The sequence below is a fragment of the Panicum virgatum genome, chromosome 5K, assembly GCF_016808335.1.
Source record: "Panicum virgatum strain AP13 chromosome 5K, P.virgatum_v5, whole genome shotgun sequence".
Lineage (NCBI taxonomy): Eukaryota > Viridiplantae > Streptophyta > Magnoliopsida > Poales > Poaceae > Panicum > Panicum virgatum.
Window position 1 is genome coordinate 3,608,764 of NC_053140.1, and position 17,885 is coordinate 3,626,648.

The following is a 17,885-nucleotide window of genomic DNA, read 5'->3' on the forward strand; positions in this document are numbered from 1 at the left end:
TGCAGACACGAGTTGAGACCTTAGCCCAGGACGCCAGGAGGGATCCCGTAGAATTGAGCTGGGCTTCGGCCTTCCTGCCGCTTCCGAGAGACGTTTCCAGAAGCCATTTCCGAATGTCCGCCTCCGGCGACCCCATGGATGCCCTCCCGGCGGCGGTCCTCGCGGACGTCCTGGGCCGCGTCGCGGACGCCGCGGACATCGCAGCTTGCCGCCTCGCCTCGCGAGCGCTCCTGGCCGCGTCCTACCTCTGCCCCCGCGCCCGCCTCTGCGCCGCCGACTACGCGCGTCGCCGCCGCCCGCGGCGATGGCCAGGCCGGGGCCTCCGCTTTCCGCGCGACCGCTGGGGGACTCGCGTCGCTCCTCGGGGCGCACCCCCGCTCCCTGTCGCTCGACGCGGCCGACGGGCAGGGTTTCCCCGATGAGGCGATGTGGGTGGAGGATGGGGAATTCGACGAGGCCGACGACCTGCACCTCACCAGCGGGGAGGCCGTGGCGGCGTGGGCGGCCACCGCCGCGGGACCCGTCCTCCGGGAGGTGGAGATCGCCGATTACTGGCCGCAGGCGTGCTGGAGGAAGGCGGAGGCGCTCCCTCTCATCTCCCACTACTGTGAGCCCTCTCTTCCTCCCTCCCAGTTTGATTCATTGTTTTGCTGTTTCCACCGTCTGTGATGCCATGTTAGATGTTCTTGGTTTGTAGATTGGTTGACTGGCTGCTCATTGGCTATGCTGTCAGATAGTGTAATATTGTGCTATATCCTTTTTATGTATATTTGGCTGTCAATTGTGCTGATGTCTGTACCTTGTTTAGGTGTGTAATCTGCACTCATGATTTTTTGGTCTATGCATTATTGACATGTTGGTCCGGGGTGTCACATATCACTAAAGCAATGTATGGCGAATTCTGAAATACAAACAATGAGTGTCAGATCCTAAATTTTCTGAAAGAAAGATTAGATACCATGTTTGGTTCATAGCTTATGTGAATGCTGAGCTCAAGACTTGGTGTTATTACTTAATAAGCAAGTAAGCTCATTTGAGCATTTGCTTTAATATGCTGCATATTTATCATGTGGGTAATGAAGAAGCTATCCATCATACTCTCTTTAATTCTAAGTTTCTGACTGGTTAATCCCGCATGTTGCGATCTGTTTCTACGCAGGTCTCAATCTCAGCAGGCTGGGCATAAAAAATGCATGGCTTTCTGTTGATGGGCTCAAGAAAATGCCAAATCTGACTCATCTGACACTTGAGTTCATTAGACTAGATGACGAAGACCTCAACCAACTGAATGAATGCTTCCCTTGCCTTCACACTCTTAATCTTATAGGAGTCGGAGGGCTCAAGGACCCTAAGATTCACCTTCTTCAACTGAAGACTTGCTACTGGGAGGTATCAAATGTCCCACGGTCTTTGGTTGTCCTTGCGCCAAACTTGGTTTCTCTAGAATTGAAATGTGTTCGACCAGATAAGCTCATTTTGGATACTCCATCCTTGTCTACTCTGAAGCTCGCCATTCAGAAACTTGGTGCAACTGTCCAAGTTGATGGTCTTGTGAGCTTGACAGATCTTCGCATTGAGTCACTGGATCTTAGTTACCTGTTTCCAGTATTTGTAGGCAGTCGAGCTATCAGGACGTTGGAGCTTGAGCTACCTGAGTCTGCAAGCCAGTGTGATCTTCTTGAAGCCGGTACCCCAGATTATCTTCTGAAAATGCTTGCTAGCGTCAGTGAGGTCAAGCTAGGACCAAGATTTTCATGTGGACTGACACTATGTCTCGCCCTATGCAAAGATAGTGGGTTTCAAAGTTGCGTGAAGAAACTCCTAATTCATATGCCACAATCAGAGAGTTCGTTTCAGCTGTTAACCCTGCTACCATTGTTTCAGATCTGTGCACCTCTGTGCGAGGTGACTGTCCTTTTCCACACTGAATCAGCTGATGCTATCCGTCAAGGTGCAATGTCAATTGGTATGCAAAGTTTTGCAGGGATCATATGGCAGTGGGGAACTTGGAAGTAATCATGTATGTATACTTGTAGACTATTTTGAATCACATAGCCACAGTATCTGTGTGATTTAAACCTTTTGTTATCATAGCAGCCCCTTTTACAGAACTGGGAGCTGGTTTGTTTGCTGGCATGTATTGTGCTCTAACATCGTGCAAGACTTATTAACAAATCAAGTATGGTTGTATCTCAGTCTGATCCATCTCATATTTCTGTATTTGCATTTCATTTCGCTCTTACTTATTAAGTTATTAGCTGTTCATCTTTGTTCATGTTCATGGAACAAGGAGATCGATTGTTCATTAATCAGGTGAGCTAACAAATCATGCATTTGAATTTCCGTTCCATGTCAGCATTGTACACTGTACCGTATAGTACTCTGTTTCCGCCGACGTGCACACGCCAAACCCATCTGCCAAATAAACCTCCGAAAACACAAGCAGGAGCCAGGAGCTGCCGAATGGGATCTACATCTCCTGAGACGATGCCTACCCATCTAAGTTCCCATGGCGACAAGACCTCTTCTGTTTTGGCGCGAACCTTCTCGGGTCAAATGATCCGGTCAACAAGCGAGTGATCTCCCGCCAATTCTGTCAGCAGCAAGGGCACCAGCTGCGTCGGCAGAAGCTGGGGCAGGAGCAGGAGCCGCAGCACCGCCACCAACCGCAGCACGCGGCCCAGGAGCAATCGAACCAGCAGCAACCGCAGCAGCAGCACCCCGTGCTCTGCCGCCGCTCCGCCTCCGTCGTCATCTCCACGAAGGCCGACTCGGGGGGCTCCATCTCCGGCGGCGGCTGGTCGTACTCCTTCTCCGGCGGCCGGAACAGCGCGCTGCCGACGAGGATATCCTTCTTCTTCGGCGACGTCGGTGCCAATCTGCGGATGAAGAGGACGGGGTGTTCATCAAGAACGGCCATGGCGCAATATAGACAGACAGGGAGGAGAAGGGTCGGTGGTGCGGCGTCACGTACATCGGGAAGGCGAAGGAGAAATTGCTCGAGCTGCCGCCAGAGCCGCTGTCGAGCCGCCGGATCACGGTGGCCTTCTTGGCGCTGCCGCTCCCGCCGCTGGCGCGCGAGCTCGCGCTGCCCGGCGCCGCGAACTCCGCCGACTCCATCCCCTCCGCGACGCTCGGCAGCTTGGACTCCGCCTCCGCGGCCGCCATGGCCTCGTCGTAGAAGAAGTCGAAGTGCGACCTGCTGCTGGCGTAGGGCCCGCCGACGTCGCTGGCGCCCTGGATGCTGAAGAGCGACTCGTTGGACGTCATGCTCCACTCGGCCTGCGACATGGACGCCCTGGTCTGGAACACGGACGCCGGGATCCTCTGGGGGTCGAACTCGCCAGGCCCTGCCCCGGCGGCGGCGCCGTCGAGCTTGGCCATCGTCTGGACCTGCGGCGCCTCCGTCGGCCCCGTGGGTGCCGCGCCGGCGCTGCCGTCCGACGAGGAGGAGTAGTCGACGGCCGGGGGCGGTGGCTCCGGCCACGCCGCCCAGTCGTCCGGTTTGACCTCCGCGCCGTGCACGGCGGGGGCGGCGGCCTGTTCGTCTTCCGGCAGCGCCCGGTCGTCCGGTTTGACCTCCCCGCTGTGTTCGGCGGCGGCGTGCTCGTCCTCCAGCGTCGCACAGGCGTCCCCGGCGCCCTGTACGGGAGGATCGGCTTGCTCGTCCTCCACCGTCGCCCAGCCATCCGGTTTGCCCTCGGCGCTAGGTTCGTCCTCCGGCGCTGGCAGCAACGTGTCGCCGAGCTCGACAACGTCGACATGGCGAGGGCTCTCGGACGAGGAGGAGGAGGATGACGAGGAGCTCCACTTCCTGCCCGGCTCCAGCTCGGCGGCCTCCTCCGTTGGCTCGTCCGGCGTCGTCACCTTGGCACTGCCTGGTGACGGCGGCGTGCCCGGGGAGGGCGGCGATGCCGGCGAGCCGGGCTGGGGCTCCATGACCACGTCCTGCCGCCATGGCACATCGATCACCCGTACGTATCAATCAGTCGATTTTAATTTAACAGTCGGATCAGATAATAGAAATAAAATAAAATCGACGGGTTGTGAACGATCAAATCCCTTACCTGAAGAACAGGATACAGGAGGAGCCCCAACTCGAGGAGGAGTTGGGGAACGGTGCCGCGACGAGGAGGGAGGGCCGGGGCTGCACGCAGCCGCGGCAGCTAAGGACTGCACCGCCGTTTTGGCGGTTGGTTCGAGCGACGCGAGGCCACTCTATTTTTGGTTGACTCGTGTCGCGGCGAATCAGCACGCGCTACGACCCCGGGGGCACCGCTCAAATGCGCAACGGCACGCACCAAATCGAGCCATGGCCGTGAGACAGGCGTCGGAGGTCGCCAGGCAGTTTCTCCTTCCTGGTGGAGCTGTCAGGCGTCAGGGACGAAGCGCGTAGTAGCTAGTTCGACGGTAACACGCCGGCGTGCGGCGGCGGCGGCTGCTGAGATCGAGCTCGCAGTCTATCAGTAGGCCGCCGCCGGCAGCCGGAGGCCCGGAGCGAGGACCGCGCGGTGCAGGTCTGCAGATGGCATAGGCAACGCCCGGTGGTGTTGCTGTAGGTCGCCGGCGTCCAGGTGGATGGCACGGGTGCCGGCCGAGAACACGTGGCACAGGCGTGGTATGGGACTGACAGTACTACCCAAGTACTAGCATGGAAACAGGATGATCATCAGGATCCAATCAAAGAACGGAACGGATCTCGCAAGATCACGCGGATCACAATCCTGAACAGATTACACGATAGTCGATAGTGAGATCGACTACCAAAATAATAAACCTGTAGATTGAACGATGCCTTTCACTCTAAACCCCAGCTCGGGCCTATAGTTACCACTACCAAAATCAACCAGTATATCCTGCCTGATTCTCCCTCGTCGTCGCTGGCCTCCTCCTCCTCCCCGTCGACGGTCTCCTCCTCACCGGCGGCGCGGCCTCCTCCTCCTCTCTGTCGTCGTCGCTGACCTCCTCCTCGACCTCGGCGTACCCCTTGGTGCGGTACTGGTGGAGGATGTCCTCGTCCCTGTCGTTGAGCCTCTGCACGATGGCGGCAGCGCTGGCATGGATGGCGCGGAGCCCGGGCTTCCCGGGCCTGTCCGGGACCTCGTCGAAGAGGACTGGCAGGGGCCGGCGGCTAGCGGGGCCCTGCTTCAGCATGAGGTCGATGATCTCCTGGTCCACCTTCACCAGCCTCGTCCTCCGCGCCCCCGCCGCCGGCTTCGCTTCGCCCGCCGTCGCCTCCTCCCTCTCCATCGCCCCGCGCGCTTTTTTGTTTCTCGATCTTGATCGGCGGCCTTGGCGTTCTCCTCCTGATATTTATGCACCCACACTCCACCCCAACCCCCAATCTCCGACTCGCCCACGCCACCAATGCAATCCGCCTCGCGGAGGGGAAAAAACTAAAATGTCCACATCATTCACGCATGCCGATCGAATGGGCTCGACGCTCGAACGGCACACCAGGCGCAAGCACCACAATCGTCAGTTTGGAGATCGGCTGGCAAAGTCTTCTCCTTTTCTAGCAGCAGCAGCATGCATGAATGTTCATTCACCCCAAGCGAACTCTGAATTTCGGAATTCATGTCGCCGAATCGTTTATCGAATTGGCATCTGATGGTGGTCTCCTCTGTGCAGCGAACCCGGTCGAGCGTCCACCGTCAAGTGAACGGGATCTTCAGAAACGACTCCGAATCCATGGAGTCTTTCGTGTGAGCGAACGACGACTCTGAAACCGGCCGGATCGGAGCTAGAGAAGACGTACGTCAACGACTCCGGCCACGAACGCCAAGGACCAGGTCCTGGGACAGAGCCAACGCGAGCAAGGCAGCGCAGCTATGCAGGTGCTGGTGTGGTGTGTGTGCCGCATCCACCACGTTGATCGCTCGCCGTCGCACTGGAACTCGGTGCCGGCCGGTGCGCATGCGGCGTTCGTGGTTGCGTGCAGTGCAGCTGCCGCCGGCGGGGATAAAAGAGGGAGGTAGTGTCACTGCACGGGTGCGGCGGCGGCGGGACGCTCTCTAGGAGCAAGGATATGGGAGGCGTGGGCCGGCGCTCGGGCGAGCCACGGCGTGAGCGCGGAGACGGCGTCTCTGGCGATCCCACAGGGACGAGATGGACGGTGTTTATACCGTCCGCCCCTGTATGCCTAGCAGTCGTCCGATCGAGGATGTGCGGCCCAGATCGGCGCCGCCATGAGTGCTTGGCAGCAGGCGCGCGCCCCAACGGCTTGTGACCACACGCGATCCCATATGGGCCGCAAACGAGTGAGAGTTCTGTTGGGCTTGATTGAAGGGTTGCCATAGGTTTAAGAGATGTAAAAGTCCAGAACCCTCTTTGTGTGTTTTTTCAGAGAAATTTTTTTATCTTTCTCTGGAACTCTGAAAGCGAACAACTCAGGTCTTGTTTAGTTGCTGGTGTAAAAATTTTGAAATGGAATCTTTTCGCATTTGAAGTATTAAATATAGACTAATCGCGAAACTAATTACAGAACTCGTCTGTAATTACGAGACAAATCTAATGAGCCTAATTAATTTGTCATTAGAGTATGGTTACTGTAGCACTTTTGTGTTTAATCATTGCCTAATTAGGCTCATTAGATTCGTCTCGAAATTTACAAGCAAACTATGTAATTAGTTTTTTGTTTCGTCTAGATTTAGTACTTCATGCATGTAAGATTCTCATTCGATGTGATAGATTTGGAATTTTGAATTTTATAACTAAACATGGCCTCAGTCGACTTTTTGTTGCTTTCGAACCAAAGAAATCGAGTCGGTTTCCCGAAATGTCAATTTCCATGTGGCCTCAATTCTTCGTCGGATCGTATCTTCTGCCGGAAAACAGATTCTTGTCACGGACCGTGTCTTCGGACATTTTGCACACAGGGAAGCGGAAACAGGAAAGAGCCAAACAGGTGCAACGGAACCAAAAGGGATGGGGCTTTTCCTGTTCAGATTCCGCGCGCACGTAACAACAGCTAGATTGTGTTCCTGAAGAAAACGAATCCAGCACCCGCATGAAACTACCAAGAAAATCATTAATCGCAAGTCACAAGAGATGTATTTGCCGAAGAACTACAAAAAGAAATGACAAGCAGCAATGAAAATCATACAAGAACGAACAAGCACTGCCACAATTAGCTCGCTGGCTCCAAAAAAACAAGCAATCCGTTCTGGTAAGATGCTGGCAGCATCGATTCGTCAAGCATCGCAGGTCTTCATGCAAGCAAACAAGCATGCAGATCTACATCCTCAAATCACTCTCACAGTTCTTCCTGAACCACCTCCAAAAGAACAAACAGCTCTCTTTCCTGATCCCTAGACCACTTACTTGGCTCCCAAAAAAGATAACCTGGATGCAGCGCTACAGTCTACTGTTAACGACGGAAGAGCTAAAAGAGAAGGCTAGATTAGAGACGATCGAGCAGTAGTCATTGGTCCGTCGGGGCACCGATCGACGTTGCACTGCGCGCGCCGCCGGCGGAGAGGTAGAGCTCCCTCCTAGATGGACAGGTCCGGCCACCCCATGCTCCAGAGGAGGCCCTCCGGCAGCGCTTGAGACACCTGCTGCGGCTGAGGCGGCGGCGGGGGAAGAGTACCAGCAGCGGCGGCGGCACCACCACCAGGCGCGTGAACGAGGGCCGGCGCGAGCCCGCCCACCAGGAACCCGGCGGAGAAGTGAGCGCCGACGACGTCTGGCCCGGGCGCAGCCGCGAGCAGCGAGCCGAAGCTGCCGCCGAGGTCGAGCAGCCGGCGGTCGGGGTCCACGGCGGCCAGCGGCAACGCCATGGCCGGCGCGGGGAACGGCAGGCCGCCGTACTGCCGCAGCAGCGCGGCGTGGGGCCCCGACGCCGTGAGAGGCGGCGGCGGCAGCGGCACACCCGCCCCGGCCGGGGGCGCGGGAGGCGTGCTGGCGGGGCGCTTGCGGCGCGTGACCGGGGTGGCCTTGCGCGTGCCGCCGCCGACGGGGACGTTGCGGAGCGCGCCCCCGCGCGTCCAGTAGCGGCGGCAGGTCCGGCAGAAGTGGCGCGGCTGCGATTGGGTGTAGTTGTTGTAGTAGCAGAACTTGGTGTCGACGGACTCGCAGCGCGGGCACGGCAGGCCCAGCGGCTCCCTCCCTCCCCCAGCGCCGCCGCCAGCCCCGCCGGCCGCCGGCGGCACCACCGCCAGCGCGACTCCCTCCGGCGCCTGATCACCCGCCTCCATGTCAGCAGCGCAGCGAACCATCCGATCCACTCCACTCGCGCCCCCAAGAACCCGAATCTCCCGCGCGCCTGTCTCCCTGTCCTGGCTAGCCAAAGCAGCAAATCGTAGTGGTGCGAGGAAGTGGCTGGCGACATGGAGAGCAGGCGAGGCAATTTGTAGTGGAGGAAGGCGGGGGAGGAAGAAGACAAGGGACGCGGGGAGCAGGACAAGATGTACAAAGAAGCTCTCGCAGCGGCGTGGGGACATGCCAGTGGCAGCTGGTGGCAGAGGAGGGAAGGTTTGAATAGGGTTTCCGTTCGCATCGGGGGCTTGAGGCTTCTATTCCGGGGAAACGGACAAGCCGGCCGCCGGGGCAAAGGCCGTTGTCTCCTGATGGGGTTGCTGGCCCGCCCGTTGCTGCCGGTGGCCACCACCGGCAGACGGGCAGAGCGTGCCCAGTGTCCAGTTGCGGTGGATGAGTACAGTGCAGGTGCAGCCAGCTAGGCGGCGCGGCGTTGGCGCTTGGGCGAGCGAGATGGATGTGTGTGTCCCCGGTCAAAGAGAGAGGAGCAGTGCGGTGGCATCTGCAGAGCGATTCGGTTGCTGGGGTTGGGGTGGGGGCTGCTCCTGCAGCTGCAGCGGCAGAGCGACGACGCATGGCCTGGGCACTGTTTCAGACACTACCACCGGTGCCTGTTTGATTCCCTACTCTCTCTCTCTCTCTCTCTCTCTCTCTCTCTCTCTCTCTCTCTCTCTCTCTCTCTCTCTCTCTCTCTCTCTCTTGTTCTGAGTGAGCAACAAACAGGCATCTCTCGATCGGCAGCTCGCGTCGTATCGTAGATAGGACAAAGGTTAGGGTTCTTTCGCCCGACCTGCAGCTAGCTGGACGTTCCCGTGCCCGTCCGAGTTCCTTGACTCGCAACGCGACCGATGTGATCCCCGGCGCGGGCATCTCGTGTTCCGAACGCTGTCCAGCTTCACCAGCCGGACATATGCTCCGTGACCCAGCAGGCAGCAACCGTGAGACGACTGGGACTGTGTTCTTGAAGCCTTGAACCGAGTAAACTTTTGTCTGCACTAGTGCAGGTATGGTGCAAGCAATGGTCGTCTAGCGCACGCTAGCGTATCCACCACACCACTCCGGCTATCTAGCTAGCTAGACCGAAGAGCCGCCGCTGTCCAAGACTCCAAGTGACCAACCAAGCAGGCAGGCAGGTCCCGGGGGCGCTGGTGCGTGAACGAGAACGAAGCTGCGCGGCACGCCGATGGTTTTGATTTCTTGGCAGGCCTGGACCTGGTAGTTGTCGCGCGATCACCTCAGGCCCCGCCGGTGGAGGAAGGTCGCCGTACGTCGTCGTCGTCCTCCCAAGGTGGTGGTCCGCATCAGCAGCATCGCCGCCGCCGTCGCTGCCCCCATCATGCGGTATTCCTGTGGGCTGGCTACCCATGGAGACGGAGATCGGAGGCTGCTTGCTGGTGAAGGGATCCAGCGAATTTCCGCTAGAGGCAGCGTCGGACTCATAGCTTTTTTTTTTCTGATGAAGAACGAAAAGACTCACAGTTTGTCTGGGCTCGGCTCTGCAGCAGAGCACGCGAGGCGGCCATGGCCATGCCCAACTGCACGTCTGCACAAGGCGGTAGGCGTGTGACGCTGCGACCAGCAGCGGCTGTGTCAGAACGGGCTGGATGGCCCTGGCCCTGGCCGGCCCGCGCCACGGCGCGGTGCACCGTAGTGTGCGTGACATGGCGGTGGCAGGCGTGAGGTGGAGACTGGGGAGAGGGGAAGGGAGGGTTCGTGCTGGGGGGGCAGCGCATGGCAGGCTAGTTTTTTGTCTCCACGCGCCTGTCCGGCCAGTCCTGTCCACCGCTCCTCCCGTGCCGCCGGCAGAGGAGGCCAAGCCTGCCCCGGCGCCCAGGCCGCGGGCAGTGGAATCGCGTGCAGCAGAGCGGCGGCAGGGAGTTGGTGAAGGCACGCTGCCGTTGCAGGTCGATCGCCGATCGGATTCATCGAGGAACTCGCACCGGCTGAGCTTCGACGGCCCGAGTTCGGAGGAGGTTGCACTTGCACGACACAGGATGAGCAGGCTCACCACATCGATCGGTTTGAACTCCTCGATTTGAATGCACCGAGACCCTCAGTAGCTTCCAACACGAGTTATAAGGGGATGGCGCTGGGTGCTTCGATGAGGATCTAGCAAGCCTCGCCGTCGCCGACGGTGGCTCCGCCGCCGGGATGGGGTTATCCTGCAAGCGGCTTTTGCTGCCAGTCTGACACCAGCTAAAAAAACTCGCTAGGAGCAAGTGCAATTTAGTGCCCCTAACACGAGTTAACGTGGATTGGAACTCCAAGTAGGAAAAACAAGATGAAACACACACACGTTTGTAACGTTTGTGCAATATATATTTGGACAAATAGCTGTGAATGGTTCAAAATCGGGTGAAAAGATTTGTCATACGATACCGGGATATTTAATCTGTTCTCATTTTTCTTGCCGGTGCTTTTTTTTCTTTCTCCTTCACCCCTCCGACCCACCTTATTTCCATCTGTCAAACTCCAATATCAGGTCAGTTGTAGCGAGCGTAAGCTATTCAAGCTGAAGTTTGCCCCAAGAGTTTATAACTTTTGAGGCCCCATGAATTTGAGCTCTGATGAACCTCCTGTAAAATATATCGGTACAAAAAACAGCACCGTGACCAAATCCAAGTCTTAGCAGAAGAGAACCTCAGTTTGCTTGCGTGAGTGCTAGCCGCTCCGCATCGTTGTAAGAAACTCCATTTTTCATGATCCTCTTAACACAATGAAATGCAGGACTCTCCTGCATTTTCGAGAGAGAAAAAGAAAAGAAAAGAAAAGAACCTCAAGAGCAGTTCTCTTTCATCCGGCATCTCCCTCTCTCCACTCATTTCGTTCCCTTCTTACTTCTTTCTCCTCCCTTCTTGCTACATCGGCTTTTGCCCCATACGCCTTTGTTAGATCTGCCCGGTGCCCACCGGTGCGCAAGATGGTGGCACAGGAACCGCAATAGTAGTTTCACTTTAGCAACGGATGAAGAAGAAAAAGATGAGTGAGAGGGGAAAGAAAAGTGCATGACTATTGAATCAAAAGGATCAGAACATATAATAAAAATATATAGGTATTTCTACAATAATCCAACTCGAGTGAAAAGTATCCTGGAATTTCATTCAATAATCGGCCATGTTTGGCTTTTTTTTGAAACACCAGGACACTCATGTCCATGGGTAAATGAGGGGGGGGAATATTGAGGGTCTGAAAAGTTTTGGCATCATGATATATAGGCCCTGTTTGGTTCCAGGGACTTAAAAAAAGTCCCTGGGACTTTTTAGTATTTAGAAGTATTAAATAAATATTAATTATAAAACTAACTGCAGAACTCTGGGGCTAAATTGCGAGACGAATCTAATGAGGTATAGTAATCTATGATTAGCTGATGGTTACTGTAGCATCACTGTAGTAAATTATACATTAATTAGGCTCATTAGATTTGTCTCGCGAAAAAGCACTGAGCTGTCAAAAAATATTTATAAACAGATTTTATTTAATACTATAAAATAGTAAGATTCTTTTTAATGTGATAGGGACTTTTGAAAAAAATTTGATTCCAAAACACCCCCATATTTTCTTCTTTCGTGAATGAGAGGTCGTTATACCTTTTCTGAAAGTAGCTGCCAGCAGCATGGGCACACAACTACACAAGGCAACACCTGCCGCGATATGATGGGCTACAGTCTACAGACCTACAACAGTCGGGCCAGGTGCATGCTACTAGTAACTCGGACCGGGGCGTCGCGTCGGTCAGTCGGTGCGCGCATCCTCCTGCGTCACGCGTTGCGAATGCGAGCAATCGCCGTGGGATTCTCGGCAACGGTTAGCCAACCCGCGACTTGACCGCCGGCGATGACGGGGGGCCAAGGCCATGGAGCGGAGCAACCCTTGCGCCGCGGGCGGCGGGCCGGACACCGGAGCGCCGGCGCCCGTCTGATGCGCCGTCGCTAGTCAGCCTGTCGCTAGCCTGCGTGATGCATGCGAGGCATCGCCGTCGGGAACTCGAGCTCCGCCCCTCCGACACCGACTCGACGGCCTGTTTGGCTCCAGTATTTTTTCCAAAAGTCCCTATCACATCAAAAGGAATCTTACTATTTTATATTATTAAATAAAATCTGTTTATAAATGTTTTTTGACAGCTGAGTGCTTTTTCGCGAGACGAATCTAATGAGCCTAATTAATCGATGATTGGCTACAGTGATGCTACAGTAACCATTCGCTAATCATAGATTAAGATACATCATTAGATTCGTCTCGCAGTTTAGCCCCAGGATTCTGCAGTTAGTTTTATAATTAATATTTATTTAATACTTCTAAATACTAAAAAGTCCCTAGGACTTTTTTGAAGTCCCTCAAGCATATGGCCGTCCCGTCGGGCACCGGCCTTGGCTTGGCGTCGCCGTCTTGGACGTTTCGGATCGCATGTCATGGCATGGCATCTCAAGTCCTAGCTGCTAGCACTGGTCCATACAGAAAGTCAGAATCCGGGACTGCGTGCTACTGCTACCACAGTACCACTACCAGTACCTGTCAGGTTTTTGTCAGAAATCGGAGAGTAGTAAAGCAAGTCTAATTATAAAACCACCTCCACAACCGTCCGTGAAAATCGCGAGACGAATTTAATGAGGTCTTTGATCGCGTGATTAGAGAATGGTTACTGTAGTATCACTGTAGCAATCATCCACTAATTACTGCCATTAGATTCATCTCGAAAAGTTACACTCATCCCTAAAATTTTTTTACAAATAGACCTCATTTAGTACTCCATGCATGGGCTTCTTTTTCACTGGTCCATTTCTAGGCCTCCGTTCACTTGCAAAGCATAACAAAAACCTGGTGTTGGATTTTATCTGGGCCTGGTGTTGGATTAAGCATTAGGAGCCTAAGCATCATTATACTCATCAATTTCTATATGTTAAAGCCCCGAGGGGCGGCGCGCGGACAAGCAGGCCACGTAGGCCGGAAAAATCCGGCCGTCCGATCGCGATCCGATGGCTACGGATGAAAGAGAATCTTGCTATTTCGGAGTACTAAATAAAATCTATTTACAAAACCTTTTGTATGGATGAGTTGTAAACCACGAGACGAATCTAATAAGCATATTTAATTCATGATTAACTCATAATTAGTGAACGGATTACTGTAGTATCACTGTATGGCTACGGATGAAAGGCAATCTTTCTATTTCAAAGTACTAAATAAAAGTTATTTACAAAACCTTTTACACGGATGGGTTGTAAATCACGAGATGAATCTAATGAGCACACTTAATTCATGATTAACTCAAAATTAGTGGACGGTTATTGTAGAATCGCTGTCTGGCTACGGATGAAAGGGAATCTTGCTATTTCGGAGTACTAAATAAAATCTATTTACAAAACATATTGCATGGATGAGTTGTAAACCACGAGACGAATCTAATAAGCATACTTAATTCATGATTAACATATAATTAGTGCCCCGATTACTGTAGTATCACTGTATGGCTACGGATGAAAGGGAATCTTTCTATTTCAAAGTACTAAATAAAAGTTATTTACAAAACCTTTTACACGGATGGGTTGTAAATCACGAGATGAATCTAATGAGCACACTTAATTCATGATCAACTCAAAATTAGTGGACGGTTATTGTAGAATCGCTGTCTGGCTACGGATGAAAGGGAATCTTGCTATTTCTGAGTACTAAATAAAATCTATTTACAAAACATATTGCATGGATGGGTTGTAAATCACGAGACGAATCTAATGAGCATACTTAATTCATGATTAACATATAATTAGTGAACGATTACTGTAATATCACTGTTGCAAAATCATAGATTAAGTAGGCTCATTAGATTCGTGTCGCTATTTACATCCTAACCGTGTAAAAAGTTTTGTAAATAGATTTTATTTAGTATTCCATGCATGTGCTCAAATATTCGATGACGTTTTTGGGATAAATTTTTGAATCTAATCATGGCCCTAATTTCTATATGTGAATGCCCCGAAGGTCGGCACAAGGGCAGACCGGCCATATCAGTAAAAAAGATTCCCACCATTCGATCCTAAATTGACAGTCCATGTGACTAGCCGTGCCATCGTTATCTTTGAGGCCTTGAGACACGAATGGTCCACACGTCAGCTCTCCATTCGGTCACTGCAAAATATCTAAATCTAGAACTCTCGACCGGTAATTTTGGTGGCCTCCGAATGGGTGTGTGCTCTACTACAACAACGACAGTGAAGCTAGGCCGGAGAGCCACGCTGCGAGTTCGGGCGGGCCGCCGGGCACGCCCTCGACGGGTGCGGCGAGTTCATGCCGTCACCAGTGGGCGACCCAGCCTCGCTCCAGTACGCCGTGGTGCCACAGGTCGGGCGTGATAGCCGCGCATTGCATGGTGAGGAGATGCTCGAGGACCGCTCCCGGCCGCCTTCGACGGCGAGATTGAGACGTCGAATTTCAGGTACTACTTTTTTGCTTTAAAAACAAATATTCTATTTCTGTCTATGTATATCCATTTGTTTATACATCTACTACAAACCTCTATATAAACTTATATTGCCAAACGGAAACAAGTAAATAAATTACGCGCGCCAAGGCGCGCGCAAGGCACTCGTAACCTATACTAAAGCGCCAGGATTCGGCGCGCTCTCGTGAGCCGTGGCCCCACGTGGGGCCGGAGGTACTGTTCATGCGGGCCTGGGAGCACTGTTCATGTGGTCCCGGGGTACTGTTCATAATAGAAAATAATAAAAGCTACTGTTTATGTGGGCCCAGGTACTGTTCATAATTAAAAAATAATTAAAAATAATTTACAATATAAAACTAAACCATGTGGGACCCACATGTTTAAATGTTTAGTTATTTTTTATACACAAAAATAATAAAAAAATTTATATACTATATTTATCCTCTATTATTTATTGGATTTTGTTTTCACTTCGTGAACTCGCAAAATATAATTGAGTCATCCATTCATTTCTAATCTTATCATTTTTCTATCAAATAAAATTACTAAACTTATCTTTAACCCTACCAAAATCAATAATAAATGTAAATCACTCCACCTACCGTACCTACTAACATAAAACAAAAAATTATTAAAAATATATATATCCATACATTTAGCGTGCTCTCGGACTTTAAACTACTATACCTATATCCTGTAACTTTCAGACTTCATCCAATACATCAACACATTGTTAAAATATATCAACACGATATTACTTTAACTATAGCACACGATACATCAACACGTTGTTAAAATACATCAATACGATATTGCTTTAACTGTAGCACATGATAATATATTTCTATTATTATTTTAGATCAAACATTTTGATACAGGCGCGCAAAGCGCGCCAACCTGCCTAGTTTTTTTTTCAATGGACAACGGACGGACGGACGCACGATTTTTTGGGCCATTCATGTAGACGGGCCTTGGCCCAACAACGGACGGAGACGGACGCACGATCGTTAGCTAATTCATGGGCCTTGCTTACTCGGCTTCTAGTTATCTCTTGGCTGCAAACAAAAGGCTCCAGGTCTGGTCCGGAAATATTTCAGCGCATAAGGTGGAATATTTGAAAAAAAAAATGTTCCGCATTTAAAAAATATATAAAAATCATTCACATGTGATCTTGTTTGAAAATTTTCACCGCAAGTAACACAGTGATGCAGTCGGACTTTGATTTAGATACACGGTTTTGAAAAACATGACTGTGACATTTAATTGCCTAGTCACACGTGTGACTACCCCTGGTCCGGCCTCGCACGCACACCTGTAACATCTCCACCGTGCCGCCGACTTGTTGAGCGCGTTAAGCCGCTGATCAGGCGATTGTTTAGCGATGCCTAGTGGATGTGTGCCTGCGTCTGGCCAGCTGTCATTAGTCAGCCAACTCTCCTAGCTGAGCTCACTAAAATTCCTGGGGTCTCAGTGCGTAGTCGCCGCCACCAGAGGCCAGAGCAGCGAACGACGCCTGCACGCCTTGCACGCGCGCGCGAGCTCGCCGGTCGCTGTCCCGGCGCCGCGGCTTCCCGCCTGCCCGCCTGGCACCACGGAGGCTCATCACCTGAGCCCGCCCGGTTGGTCATGTCCACCGCCGCGAGGATTGACGCCGGCGACGGCCGGCCGGCCAATCGAACGGGGGCGGCGTGCGCGTGCTCGTGCTCGTGCGAGGAGATCGCGAGGGTCCCCAACTCCCTTGACCTCCGCGGTCAGGTCGATCTCCATCGACCTTGCACTGCGCTACAAGTCGCGCCGCGGTCGGCCGCTGCCTACTCCCCCGCCACGCACGGTCGCTTTTCCAAGCGTTAAGTTTTGTTGAAGAAAAAAAAACAGGCCGCGACTTTTGGCGAGCGTGTCGGCGAAAACGCCGTCTCGTCTCTCCTCCCCTGCGAGAGAAAAGGGCTCGACAGAGTTTGGACAGACGGCGACTGAGTGCTGCGTTTGATTCAGAGAGGCTGGAGCTCTCTATCTATACTTTGTGTTGCTGGATGGATGGTCGCGGTCGGGAAAAGGATGTTTCGTCTTTGCGGGGCTCCTTTTCGCGCACATGCGGCTCGCTTGTCAACCCCTCCATTTCCCAAACGGGCAGCCGGTGCTTTATTTGAGGCCTGCTTCGATGGCTAAAGGTTTTAATTCTTGGCTGAAGTTTAGCCACCTATTACCACTCCTGTTTGGACAGACTAGTACGCAACTTTAGCATTTTAGACATTACCACTTGGATTCAAACACACCTTGAATTTTAAGTTTCGAGGTAGGGTACTCCCTCCATGTTGGTAATGAAAGTTATTTTGAGTTTGTCTTAAATCAAATATTTTAAACTTTAACTATAAATAAATTCTTTTGGGTTGAGTTTGAAAATATGAAAGCTGTGTAGGTAAATTCATCTTGAAATGTAGTTTTGTAAAAATATATATTAAATATATTTTATAAATTCTTTTATAGCAAAAAGATAGTGGTTATTTTTTTGGAGACCGTGTTGGTGTCCGAAACGACTTCCTTACACCGAGCAAAGCAAGATAATATGGTGTGAAACGTTTCCGCAAACAGAGACTAAAGTTATCTAGTAATCGAGTAAATTAAATTCGGTGTTCTTTTTCCACCGGTAAACTCATTATTAGGAAAAAGCCTATCAAATGACCCTTCTCTCTCTCTCTCCAACGATGCATCAACCAAGGAATAACATTTTCTTCCAAATTATTAGCTTTGTTCAAGTTTGTAGAAAATATATTAATATTTACAAAACCAAGTACTAACAAGACATTTGATATGATGTTGTAATAATTATGCATTTTTCAAGAAAGATTTGGTTGAAATTATATAAGTTTTTCATCAAACAAGTTATACAAGTTTGACCGGACAGAACGAAAAAGACCAACTTTTAGAGAGAGAGAGAGAGAGAGAGAGAGAGAGAGAGAGAGAGAGAGAGAGAGAGAGAGAGAGAGAGAAGTTTGCACCCTCTACCCGGATGGCTCTATCACCAGCAGTCAGCTACTACCACGTAGATACCTGCTGCTTACCTTTCAGTAATAATCCTCAGTGCTTGAACAAGTTGTTGCAGCTGCTAGCAGATCTCTTTACATCCCCATGCAAATCTCTTTGGTGACACCGGAGCGCGACGCATTGGCGCGCGCATGTTCTGCTTAAACAT

The 17,885-nt window shown here is 52.1% G+C and overlaps 3 protein-coding genes across 3 annotated transcripts; 1 reads left to right on the forward strand and 2 right to left on the reverse strand.

The window, feature by feature from the left end:
• The first annotated feature begins 17 nt into the window (after window positions 1–17).
• Window positions 18–2,195, forward strand: LOC120705721 (F-box/LRR-repeat protein At4g29420-like). Its single transcript, XM_039990212.1, has 2 exons — window positions 18–607; window positions 1,160–2,195. Exons 1-2 carry the CDS (start codon window positions 139–141, stop codon window positions 2,014–2,016), a joined length of 1,326 nt encoding a protein of 441 aa, XP_039846146.1. The 5' UTR covers window positions 18–138; the 3' UTR covers window positions 2,017–2,195.
• A 98-nt stretch (window positions 2,196–2,293) lies between these two features.
• Window positions 2,294–3,950, reverse strand: LOC120705722 (uncharacterized protein KIAA0754-like). The gene is made up of 2 exons (XM_039990213.1): window positions 2,975–3,950; window positions 2,294–2,879 (listed from the first exon to the last, which is right to left on the reverse strand). The coding sequence occupies exons 1-2, from the start codon at window positions 3,937–3,939 to the stop codon at window positions 2,597–2,599; spliced, it is 1,248 nt and encodes a 415-aa protein (XP_039846147.1). The 5' UTR covers window positions 3,940–3,950; the 3' UTR covers window positions 2,294–2,596.
• A 3,080-nt stretch (window positions 3,951–7,030) lies between these two features.
• Window positions 7,031–8,542, reverse strand: LOC120710429 (dof zinc finger protein 4-like). The gene has a single exon (XM_039996116.1). The coding sequence runs from the start codon at window positions 8,442–8,444 to the stop codon at window positions 7,494–7,496; it is 951 nt and encodes a 316-aa protein (XP_039852050.1). The 5' UTR covers window positions 8,445–8,542; the 3' UTR covers window positions 7,031–7,493.
• Between the last annotated feature and the right edge of the window lie 9,343 nt (window positions 8,543–17,885).